This window comes from Hibiscus syriacus, unplaced genomic scaffold, assembly GCF_006381635.1.
Source record: "Hibiscus syriacus cultivar Baekdansim isolate YM2019G1 unplaced genomic scaffold, ASM638163v2 tig00018833_pilon, whole genome shotgun sequence".
Taxonomy (NCBI): Eukaryota; Viridiplantae; Streptophyta; class Magnoliopsida; order Malvales; family Malvaceae; genus Hibiscus; species Hibiscus syriacus.
The window spans coordinates 24,765-37,743 of NW_024062449.1; the positions used below are offsets into that span (position 1 = coordinate 24,765).

Here is a 12,979-nt window from a genome sequence, read left to right on the forward strand (position 1 = left end):
AGTTAATCTTAGTGTTCAAATTGATTAATTCTAGAATCTAAACAAAGCATGGTGGCAGTGCCACAAATAAGTAACTTTACAAGGACACACGCCCTAATTATACCAATTTTTTAACTTTCACGTAAACACCTGTATTAAGTGTTAACATCGTGTGATCATTTTGAATTCATTTAAATAATTCAATGGTATATTTATCATAATTTTGAAAATATAAACATTTCATGACTTAATCCATAGTTATGTAATTATTTATGTAGTTTACCATTAATAATAATATATTTATGACACATATAAACTAACGAGTTAAAACGGTGAATCGGGTATTTTAACGAGTTTACAGCAATTTTAGACATGAACAAGGAAACAAAGGTATGCGAAACATATATTTTTTAGAATTCAAAATATATAAAAAAAACCTTATCCATATAAATAAAAAATAAATATATGTATATTTTTACAATTTGTAGATAACAAGAAAGCAAGGCAACACCGCACTTGGATCGAACACAAGCAATTCGCCGTTGTCACCACTCACCGAGTCATACCCAGCTCGCCCATCCATCAGCGATTCGTACCCGAACCCGATTCGCTTCGACAATCGACCCGCAATAACCCGGCAAACCAACATCGCCCTCCTCCCCCTCCCGCTTCCCGCGCTCTCGTGCGCCACGCCGCTCCCGGCGTACGTGCAAACCGCCGCATCCTTCCAGCCGGAAAACATCCACGCGTCGTTCATCCCGCAGTCCCCCGAAGTAGGAACCAAACAACGGAAACGCATGACCTCGTTCCCGTCCGCCACACACCTCGCATCCTCCTCGCCACCCGAACCAGACCCGGACCGAGCCTTGACGGTCTCCCGGTACTCCTCGAACCGCGTCACCGTCCTCGGCCAACTTTGAACCTTGAAAACCTTCTCGATACGACCAGCGAAAGCCTCGGGACTCCAACTCGTATGAAAAATAATCTCCACGACATTCCTCGAAGGATGACCCTCGGGTAACTCGGTCAGCGTTCGGGTAGAGCTGCTCCGCCGAGGCCGTGGCGGAGGATTACTTAAACCGGGTTCGGGTCTGATAACGTCTTTGATGGTCTGGGAACGTGATCTACATCTGGAAGTGGATATCAAGCGCTTGGGGTTTGGGTGATGAACATCTTCGAAAGCTCTGGATTTACACTGCAAAGATTTGACCCACCCGCTTGCCATAACCACTCTCTTTCTCTCCTAAAATCGTGCCTTCAATTTGGTTTCTTGGGGGAGCTTTCATGAATGAAAGGGAATGGACATGGAGGGATACAGAGAGGAGTGGAAATAACGAAGGTGGACCTGTGAAACCGCAGAGACTATAGGAAGTGAGGTTTTTATTACCCACGTGAGCTCTTGTCCTAAGAAGTGTTTGTTTTGGTGTTCGAAACAAAGATTCTTTTACGACAAATGCAAGTTGACTATTGACCTTGACATTTCAACCTCAAAATCTTTTTTCCCTCTCTTATTCCTTTTTTTTAGTAACGGTATCTTAATACCAACGATATTAAACATATAAAAAATTAATATAATACAATATATAAATCATCAGTAGTGACGGATACAAAATTTACTCAAGATGAACACATATTCTAAAATTTGAATTTATTTATATTAATTATCTATTCTATTATTGATGTCTATATTGAAGTTTTTTTTATACTCGCTATTGTGATTATAAAATGTAACGAAACGCTTGCATAACATAATTGTATTCTATGCCATGTTAGTGCTTTATCCTACGGATAACATTCTCCACTTTCATTCAATTTTTTTAGATATTAAATTCAAGTATGCAGTATTATTGTGAAAAGTTTGATGAGTTTTGTTTGCAAAATCAAATGCATGTCATCTTTTAGATGTAATCCAATTCATTTTTAATTACGATAAATTACGTGTTTAGTATTAAATTTATCAAATTTTGTCCATTTTAGTATTTTAATTTTAATTTTTTTTTTCAAAAGTACACTTAAAATTTAGTTTTTGTTTCATTTTAATATATATATATTCAAAATTTAACGTTAAGTTTTGAAAAAATTAAAAGTTTATGTATTAAAACTAACCAAAAATGATAAATTATGTACTAAACGCAATAAGTTTTTGACGATAGTGGTACTAAAATGAAACAAAAACTAAACGTTAAGTATGATTTTAAGAAAAATTGAAAGTTTAGGTACTAAAACAGATAAAATGATAGTTTAGGTTCTAAATTCATAATTTACCCTTTTTATTACATTAATATGGATAGTTGTTGTGTGAATGAAATGATGGGTTCTAAGCTCGCCGTGACACAGCCGTCGAATCCAGCTACAAAATTTTCTCCTACTAATGCCATATGCCAACAAAATTAAGGCTTGTTAGTAGTAATTATCAATAATCTCAGAATATTGCTTTCTCATATTCTTCAAATCAAAATGGTGAATATTGAGAAAGTTAGTGATTTAAGTGGTAGTTATGGTATTTTTGAGGTATTGAGTTGGAAATTAAATGTTGGAATTTTATTGGACTTAATTGTGTTTATTGAATAATGTATGACAAGAGCCCATTATGAATAAAAAAAATTAAGATGAATTTTAAAAGAATTCGAAAATAATAATAATTTTGAGTATTATTATTTTGTAAAAATATTAGTAAGGATACTAACATTGTATTTATAATTGAATATGTTTTGTATGGATGCTTGTGTAGATCGTTATCGAACTCGTGATACGAGCAAAACGAAAGGCAAGAAAAAAGTTTAAAAATAATTGAATTTCGATAGTAAGGCATAATAGTGAGACATACAGGCATTTATCCAGCAGCTCAAAGTGATACCCTACAGTTGGATTAACATATAAAAAACAACCGACTAGCCCTGTTGAACACACACCATAAAACCCCCTCCCCCTTCGCTCCAAGTTCACCATCCTTCAGCACTCATACTTTTAACTATAAGCAAGCCAACCGCAACTAGGGTTTTTGAGATGGCTTCAAAGAGATCAGCTTCCACGGCCCTTCTTTTGGCACTCAATATTCTCTTCTTGTCCCTCGGCAATGCTTCTACCCCCTGCCCTCCCAACAACCCTAAGCCTAACCCGAACCCCAGCCCTACTCCATCTGCACGAGGCAGATGCCCCAGGGATGCCCTTAAGTTAGGTGTATGTGCTAATGTGCTTAACTTGTTCAACGTCGTCGTTGGTTCAACCCCGGTGCAGCCATGCTGTTCCCTTATCCAAGGCCTCGCCGACCTCGAAGCTGCCGTCTGCCTTTGCACTGCACTCAGAGCTAACGTCTTGGGCCAAACATAAGAGTACTCTTAAATAGGGAACAATACACCAACAAGAGACAAAACATTCGAACCAGAAGCATAAACATATACGATAACCAACAAACTCCACCCAAAACGAAAACAGACAACATACCAGACCTACAGGTGAATTCACGAGATAATGTTCTCGATTTTTTTTATTCACGATATAATGCACATTTCAGATTAATTGCTGGTATGGGGTGAATTCTACAGTGATCTCGTAGGACGCCATGCAATCCAGGCGACCTTGTAGGACGCCATGCAATCCAGGCGACATACGGGAGACATACGAGTGACATACGAGCCATACAAGCCATATACTCACCATGCAGACGAGCCATACCCATGCAGACGAGCCATACAAGCCATATACTCACCATGCAGACGAGCCAGCCAACGGAGAGGTCGCCATGCAAACGAGCCAGCCAATAGAGAGGTCGCCATGCAGTCTGGGCGACCTTGTAGGTCGCCATGTAGTCCCGGCGACCTTGTAGGTCGCCATGTAGTCCCGGCGACCTTGTAGGTCGCCCCGGCGTCCACTGCCTCCCGAGACCATGCATGCACATGCAGCCAAATAACTTCACGTGCTCCTGCTCCCGCTGCATGCCTGCATGCATGCCAAGATAACTTCACGTGCTCCTGCTCCCCGCTGCATGCCTACAACATGCCATGTGATCCTAGCTCACGAGACGAGACCATGCATGAACAATAATTGAACCATTGTTGGTGAAATAATTGAGGCAGCCGGTTATATATGGGGTGTGCAAATTGCAAGAAGAAAGATCACACATAAAAGAAAGAAAGAAAGGGAGAAGAGATTCAGCCGAGAAAGAAAGAAAGGGAGAAAGAAAGGAAAGTAAGAAGAAAAGGGAGATAAGGTAATTTGTTTATATTTAAATTAGTTTATTATTATAAATGTTAATTAGTTTATTAGTTTAGGGTTATATGATTGTTAGTTTAAGTTATAGTATACATAAATTAAAAATTATTTAATTAGTATATGTTTGATAGTTATATAGTTAAAAAATAATTAATTAGTTTTTTGTTAATAGTTAGTTATATAAAAAAATTATTTAATTAGTTTTTGTTAGTTAAATAGTTAAGTTATATTTGTTTGTTGATATATATTATATAAAAATTAGTTAGTTTATTAGTTAGTTTTAGTTAGTAAGTTATTAGTAGTATATTATGAAAAAAATAGTTTATAGTTAGTTTTAGTTATATAAAAAATATTTTATTAGTGTTTAAGGGTTTGGTGTTTACGTTTATATTTTAAAAAGTTTAGTTTGTTAGTTTATTAGTTTATTATATTAAAGTTATTATATTAAAGTTTAGTGTTGTAAATTAGTTAGTTAGTTATATTAGATTATATTAAATGATTTTTTAAATATTGTTGTTTAATTTTTTTTACAGATTCATTCCAATGGCTGACCAAATTCCACTGTTGAGGCTTGACAATGAACATATTCAAGTCATTTGGGAATAATGGTGAATAAATATTTGTTTAATGAATATAATTAATAAATATTTGAATATTATTTATGATTGTGATAATTTTTTGAAATATTTAATTGTAGGAGGACGAGCAGCGAGTCCTTCGTCTTCGACTACATAAAGTGCCCAAGCCACACCCACTAATAGAAGAAAATTTGCAAGAGGCTGGATTTTGGTATGTCACATTTGTGCGAGATTACAAGTTGGTCCCAGGTTTGATCAGTGCGTTGATTGAACGCTGGAGACCAGAAACGCACACGTTTCATTTGCCGTGTGGCGAATGCACGATAACTTTGGAGGATGTGGCAATGCAACTCGGGGTCCAAACTAATGGGATGCCGGTGGTAATGTCACATGAGTTTAATAAGGTGGAACAACTTTGCAACTTGTTTCTTGGGAAAGCGCCCGTACCACCAGAGTGTAAAGGGTGGCGGGTGAGGTTGTCATGGTTGAAGAATGAATTTCAACTTCAATCAAATAGTACGGAGCACGAAATTATATGCAACACGAGCATATATATTACAATTGATTGGGGAATTTTGATGCCTGATAAATCCGGTAGTTATGTTCACACTCAGTATCTTCTTTTTTTAACAAATTTTGAGAATTGTAGGCAATATAGCTGGGGTTCGGCGATATTGGCGTTCTTGTATCGTGAGATGTGCAAGGTGTCATTAGTCGTGAATGATAATAATACAGTAGAAATCGGTGGATGTCTGTTGCTTCTACAATCATGGGCTTGGCATAGACTTCCGTTTCTGACACCGATTAGTCGGACTGCGGTTGACTTTCCACTTGCCGGACGGTAATATGAATCCTCTATTTTAATATAAAATATTAATTAAAAATATTATTTTGATTAAAATTATTGAACAAAATGTCTCTATTTTTGTTTTGATTGATATACAGATGGAGGCATAAAATTGAAGGCACAGGGTTGGTGCACAACAACATTAAAGAGTTCAGGTTGAAGATAGACATTAAGGCCAAAAAGGAGGTATGCATAATTTGTATTTTTTAATTATTATTTTAATTAACTATATTATCTAATTTAAATAAATTTTATTGTTTTTGTAATTTTACAGTTTAATTGGAGACCATACATGAATGAAGAATTATTTGCGTTGATACCGCACGATATTTTAGATGGGTTTCAATATTGGTGTGCTGTTACACCATTGATCAATTTTGCTTTTGTTGAGATCCAATTTGGGGATAGAGTGCTGAGGCAATTCCACTTCCACCAACCTATTCCGCGGAGTCCATGGGATCATGACCTCCTCCAAAACTTAGATGGTCGTCGTCCAGTGAATTGGGTTGAGACGCATGACGACCTGCACAGATTTGATGGTCGTCGTAAAGAAAGCGTTAATTGGGTTGAGAAGCATGCAACCTACATTAATGCTTGGAACAATAGGGCTTCATTCATGCCAACTCTTGACGCCATTCAAGACGACGACTTTAATTTTGAGACTTCGGCTTACCTTGCTTATTTTTTGGATAATGGAAAGCCGTTCCTCACAACAATAGTAGAGAGGCGACAATTTTTGAGGTTTAAGAAAAGATTTGGTAAAGCTGAATACTCTCTACCGAGTGGGAGTGGGAGTTCATCTCTACAAACTGAAGCGGAAATGACCGATGTGGATAATAGCGCACCACAATCGTTGCATCACGCAGTTGATGACTCTACTGGCCCGGCATACATACCAGAGTTTGTGCAGCCTGAGGCACCCATCTATTCTCCTACGTTTTCGTCGACGTATGACTTTGAACACATGACAGTTCAAATACCCCCAATGAATGAGGGGGATGAGTACAATACTCCTGAGCCACAACGGCCACAACGTATCAGACGTCCGCCCCGACATTATCATTCAACAACACCCCGACATCGACAACAATTGTAAACTCGTTTGCTATTTATTACAAATTATTTATTGAAATTAGACTACTTTTTTAACCTTAACAATGATGTTAGTATCAAATAATTACTAGTATCAAATAATTAGTATTAAATCATTAGTAATAATTAGTAAATCATTAGTATCAAATCATTAAATATTTAAAAATCATTAATAAATTCGACTATGTATAAATTTAAACTCAGTAATCCACACTTGTACACTACTTTGTTAGTATTCTATAATTATTAGTAATAATTATTAAATCATTATTATAAATAATTACTAAATAATAACATAATAATTATTATAAAATCATTATTATAATGATTATTATCAAATCATTACTAAATCATCAAATCATTAAATATTTAAATCATTATTAAATCATTTTTATAATGATTATTACTAAATCATTACTATAATGATTATTATCAAATCATTACTAAATCATCAAATCATTAAATATTTAAATCATTATTAAATCATTTTTATAATGATTATTACTAAATCATTGTTCATTGTTCATTGTTCATTGAACCAAAAATCATTAGTTTGATAATTTTTTTTATGGTTAATTGAACCAAACATTGTTCATTGTTCAAGTCGTAAATCATTACTATCAAATCATTACTAAATCATTAATATCAAATCATTAAATATTAATAATAAATTATTATTAAAACACGCTGATCATCGTAAAATACCTTCAAATTCTCCAATCTCTTATCAAAATTTGGTCGACGTAGTTCGTATCCTGTTTCATAATATACTGTGTTAAACCGCAATTAAAAAAACCATGTAAAAAATGCACAAATATTGAAAATAAAACTTACCCATGCTGACTATCTCGCTACGAATGTGTGCGTTATGGAATTGGTCGATACTATTCTTGCCAATATGACGGATACAATATGTCGGATATGCATACGGAGGTATCCAACGACTTCCTGGTCGTTCAATTGCCGCCAAAATACCCGTTCCTCTATCGGATATCAAGCAAACTCCATCTTCACGAACGACATATTGACGTAGATTGGTCAGAAAGAAATCCCAAGCCTCTGTTGTCTCTCCCTCAACAATGGCGAATGCAATTGGGAAGATATTTCGCTCACCATCTTGAGCAACTGCCATCAAAAGTACATGCCTATATTGACCATACAGCCACGTACCATCTACTTGGATCATACGTTTACAAAATGGAAATCCTTCAATACATGCCTTGAATGCCCAAAATAGTCTATGAAATATTTTCTTCCCTGGCAGAAGTTGACCTTCTTCGTCATATGCGGGCATGGTTTGAGACTTCACTATGGTTCCTGGGATAAATCGCTTCATTGCTTGTAGCAAATGTGGTAGCTCATTGTACGATGTATCCCAATCTCCATACGTCAGCTTCATTGCCTTCATCTTCGCATTCCACACCTTGCCATATTTTACTTGATATCCAAATTGGCTTCGAATAGATGCAGCTAACACTGAACAAGATATCCTTGGATCCTTTTCAACCATCGCCTTCACGTATTCACATATTACATCGGAGTCCAATAGTCGGTGGTCTTGTTCGATGAAGTTTCACAAACACGTGTGCGGACCATTGTACCTCGTGATGACCCAAACATCGTGCCTTTGATTTTTCGACACTCTGATCTTCCACTTGCACTCTAGGCCATATTTTACACACTTCGCGTATAGGGTTTTCTGGTTGGACTCTGCAACATGGATATCAACATGGCATTTTATGCAGTACTCTTTAATCGCTAGGGTAGCTTCATTTTTCCTCTGAATTGCACCCCAACTGAAAATTCACCAGAATTATCGAATGATGCAGTCATTTGGTATGGAGGTAAATGTGGCATGTCTGGGAATTCAGGTGCCCTCATCGCATCATAGTCTATCTCGTACATGTGAGGAGTAGCTTCATACGGTGCCGGAACTTCATCAATTGCACCTCCACCAAAAATATTTTCGTCGCCGCCCAAAACGGGTTCTTCGGTTTCTTCATCTTCGCTTGAATCATCATGAATTTCTCCCCATCGATTTTCAGCGTCAATATCAACAACCAATTCCGGTATGTTTCTCGTCTCACATTCTTCTGTTGCAGATGTCCCCCGACTTCATTTACACTTTCCAATAGTGCCATAAAACTGTTCGGGAACCTGTATGTCGGCTCCTCAAACTGACTATATAAAGTCATTTCAGATGGATTTTGAGCCACACCTCTTGATGACCCAGGAACATCACATATGTTATGCACATCAACAAATAACTCAATAACTGCTATATTGGTTAACTCATGTAATCGAACCATGGTTCCAATATCATCATCTTCTTCAAGTGGAACTGCAGCATATTTGACTGGGTTGGGGCATATCATAAACCTATACCTCAAACCATCAACTGCAACTCGAATTTTTCTTTCTATCTTATGCTTCATTTCTATAAATGTGATGTCTTTTTGAACATCATATTTATTGGTTTTTCAGACTGAAAAACTACTCCGATCTCATTTTCCATAATCTGTCCATTATAATGGACAATCGTGAAAAAGTTGTTGCTCATTTCCTTTCCTTTCCTTTCCTTTATTGTTTCTTTCTTCGAATCAATATGTACGTGGAAAAATGTTGTGGAATAATGCTCTGTACGTGTAAAAAATTATTTCTTTAAACAACAATAAATTAAAAAAATTAAATTTATATAATCTAATATATTATAATATAACTTAAACTAATAAACTTTTTCTTTATTATAATATAATTTAGTTAAAATAACAAACTAACAAACTAATTAAGCACTAATTAACTTTTTTAATATTTTAACTTAAACTTCAACAAACAACTTAATATACGTTTAAACACACTAACAAATTAATTAAATATTTTTTACATTTAATAACTTAAACTAAGAAACTAATTAACTAATTTTTTATATAATATATAACTTAAACTAACAAATTAATATAATATAACTTAAACTAACAAACTAATAATTTATACTAACAAACTAATTAACTAAATTTCTGTTTTATCCTAAACCCTAAACTAACAAACTAATTATTTCATAATTTCATATTAATAAACTAAATTAAACAATTAAAAATTACCTCACAAACGATATTTGAGCCTTTATCTCCATTTCCTCTTCTTCTTATTTTCCTTTCATTTCCTTTCTCTCGCCAAATTTTCTTTCTTTCTTATGATTCTACCCTAAACCCCTCATATCCAATATATAATGATATTTCAACGGTTGGTAGGTAAGTTGCAATCAATTTGAGCTGTATAATTCACGTTGAAAGCTGTAAATTTTTCAACCGTTGAACGCTGCAATAATACAACACAGCTGATTTTATGCTGCACCAATACAGCTATGATAACAAGAGTGAACAGTCTCGAAGCTATGGCATGAGGGACAAGCTATGGCTAGAAGCTAGGGCACGAATCTATGACACTTTGCAGCTCAAATCATGCTGCAATAATACAGCAGATGTAAGAGGAATCACGCGAGGAGCAGGAGGAATAGGTTCTCCTGAGCAGCTGCAAGTGGAGAGGATTGTATGGCTACCTATCCTGCATGGCCCAACGTTGTTCAGTCCAAGCATGGACTGCATGGTGACCTTTGGCGAGCTGGGCGTGCATGGAGGTCGTTGGGCGTGCATGGCCGTGCATGGAGGTCGTTGGACGTGCCTGGGCATGCATGGAGGTCGTTGGGCGTGCATGGGCGTGCATGGAGGTCGTGGGGTAGGTCGCAGGGCGTGCATGGCGACCTGGTTGGTCGCCGGGCGTGCATGGCGACCTGGTTGGTCGCCGGGCGTGCATGGCGACCTACCCCCGGTACTGTAGAGGACACTACTTTAGCAATTAATCTGGCGATCCCACTATTTAACGAATAAAAAAATTTCAACGCACTATCAACGAGATTTTGCCACAGACAGCCCCTTGCACAATTTTAACAAAACAACTCACACCATAGCTTCTTTAATACTCTTATGAAATTCACCCAAGACTGGGGCCACACGAAATGAGCACACTCGCACAGTGCCAGAAAAGCATAAGAATACATATATGGTTCCTCCACCAACACTCAGCGGAACACTGGTACTTTGAAAATCTTCAATCTCCTTAGCAACTTTAGCAGCTCACAAAAAAAGAAAAGAACCAATGACAAAAGACTGAGCAAAAGATGCAATCTCCCAGCCCACAGTGAAAGAATACTACAATACCACCAGGCTTTGAACAAACTTGATCTCGACATCCCGTCCACTGCTAGCCAAGCATCCATCCGACTAAAGTTTCTCTCAATGAGAGAGAACTTGATTTTCCCAATGCGCTTGGACAACGAATCGATCTCCAAACAAGCTGGCCATAACTTCCACGGGCGATGAAGCAGATTCTCGATCCAATTTAGCACCAACATAGAATCAGTCTTCTCAACCAACTTTTCCACTCCCACACGTCCCGCTTCCACAAAAACCTTCAACGCTAACAGGACAACACCCAACTTTACATGGTCTAGAGCAGCAACCTGAACATTATTCGTGAAAACTGCTCTAATTGAACCATTACTAACATGGAGAACCCCATCACAACCTGCCCGTTCAACACTAAAAATAACAACCTTATCGTCCCGCGGAGACCAATCGGAAAAGCATGGAAAAACATCTCGCTTCAAAACCATGTCATGAGTTTGCTCTTTTAGGACGTCCAACATTGCCTTTTCTCTATCCAGCAGATTCCTAGTAAAGATCCCCTCCAAATGAATCAAACAAAGCTCCCCATTGACTGCCAATTCAGCCACAGAAATCCTTTTACAGCTGCCAGGCGAAACAATCTAGGAAACTCAAGAGTTTAACGGCTTATCTCCACACCAAATATCTAACCAAAACAACACCATTTTACCATCGCCCACAATCCAACGCAAATTGTCATTGTTCATCCACTTATTCACATTCACACTAGCCCAGTTCTTCACAATCCCACGCCAAACCGTAGACACTTTTTTTCAGCTTTGAAGCATTCCACGACTCATTCAAACTACCATACTTCGAATTAATAATCCTTCTCCATAAAGCCTTCCTTTCTGAAGTAAACCTCCAACCCCATTTCTCCAATAGAGCCTGATTTTTTGCCTGCAAATTAATTACCCCTGCACCACCTTTATGCCGCGACAAACACACTCTCCTCCAGCACACTCGAGCCAATTTCTTTTTCCCTTCCGAATAACCCCATAGGAAGCTCCTCCGAATTGATTCAATTTTCTTAATCACCATTTTCGGAATTTCGAAAAGAGACATATAGTATAATAGTAGAGCTGACAAAACTGCATTAATTAGAACAACTTTGCCCGCAAAAGAGAGTTCTACACTTCCACCCGGTTAGTTTAGCACGAAACCTCTCAATAACCGGAGCCCACGTTACCACCTTACGTGGGTCAGCCCCTAAAGGAATCCCCAAATAAACAAACGGGAGGCTACCCACCTTGCAACCACAACAACTAGCCAGGAAATTAACCATACCATCATCCACTCCCACACCCACAAGGCACGATTTATTAAAATTAATACTCAAACCAGAGCTGATTTCAAAGCATCTCAAAATCTTTTCACATTAATCAAATCTTCTTTTGGTTTCTATTGTTTACAATAAATTAGTGTTTTCTTTTGGCAACGTTGTTCTTTAATTTCCTTGCGGGAGTTGATGATGAATAAGTCTATTACTTCTCTTCAAGTTTGTTTTTCTCAGAGATTTATGTATCTCTAAAGGACGTGAAAATACTTGTATTATTTTATTTCTTGTTTCTTTATCAGTTTAGTGATGCTAAATAAATCAAGTTTGAATGAATAAATTTATGCATATGTTTTATATTTACATTTTGTTTCTCAACATATGAAATGTCTTTAGTAATTGAAATATAAAATTTGTCATGCATCTTCACGTTGTGTACTTATATCATAAAAACACAATGCAATCAAGGAAGAACGTAAACCATATTTAGATATAATATAAAAACAACTGTTATTCCTCGTAAAAAAATGGTTAATATTAAATGTAGTGATAAAATATATTGTATATACGAAAAGAAAATTTAAATCCGAATTTTGAAGACCAAAATGGCTCGCCCGTGACACGCCGGTCGAATCCGAATTTTTGAAAAGGAAATTTCCATTAACAACATGCCAAGATCTCAAGACTCTGCACCGAAAAATGCCATATACCAACAAAAATTAGGGTTTGTGAGCAGTATTCATAGAATATTAATAAGGAATCTCCTCAAGCT

General features: G+C 36.8%; 1 protein-coding gene across 1 annotated transcript; it reads right to left on the minus strand.

Annotated features, from left to right (window-relative positions):
- Positions 1-454: 454 nt before the first annotated feature.
- LOC120209392 lies at positions 455-1,323 on the minus strand. Its single transcript, XM_039208419.1, has one exon. It carries the CDS (start codon positions 1,202-1,204, stop codon positions 455-457), a length of 750 nt encoding a protein of 249 aa, XP_039064350.1. The 5' UTR covers positions 1,205-1,323.
- Between the last annotated feature and the right edge of the window lie 11,656 nt (positions 1,324-12,979).

Bases quoted from the DNA above. Each gene is read 5' to 3' on its own strand.
- LOC120209392 (XM_039208419.1), bottom strand. From the start codon at position 1,204: ATGGCAAGCGGGTGGGTCAAATCTTTGCAGTGTAAATCCAGAGCTTTC.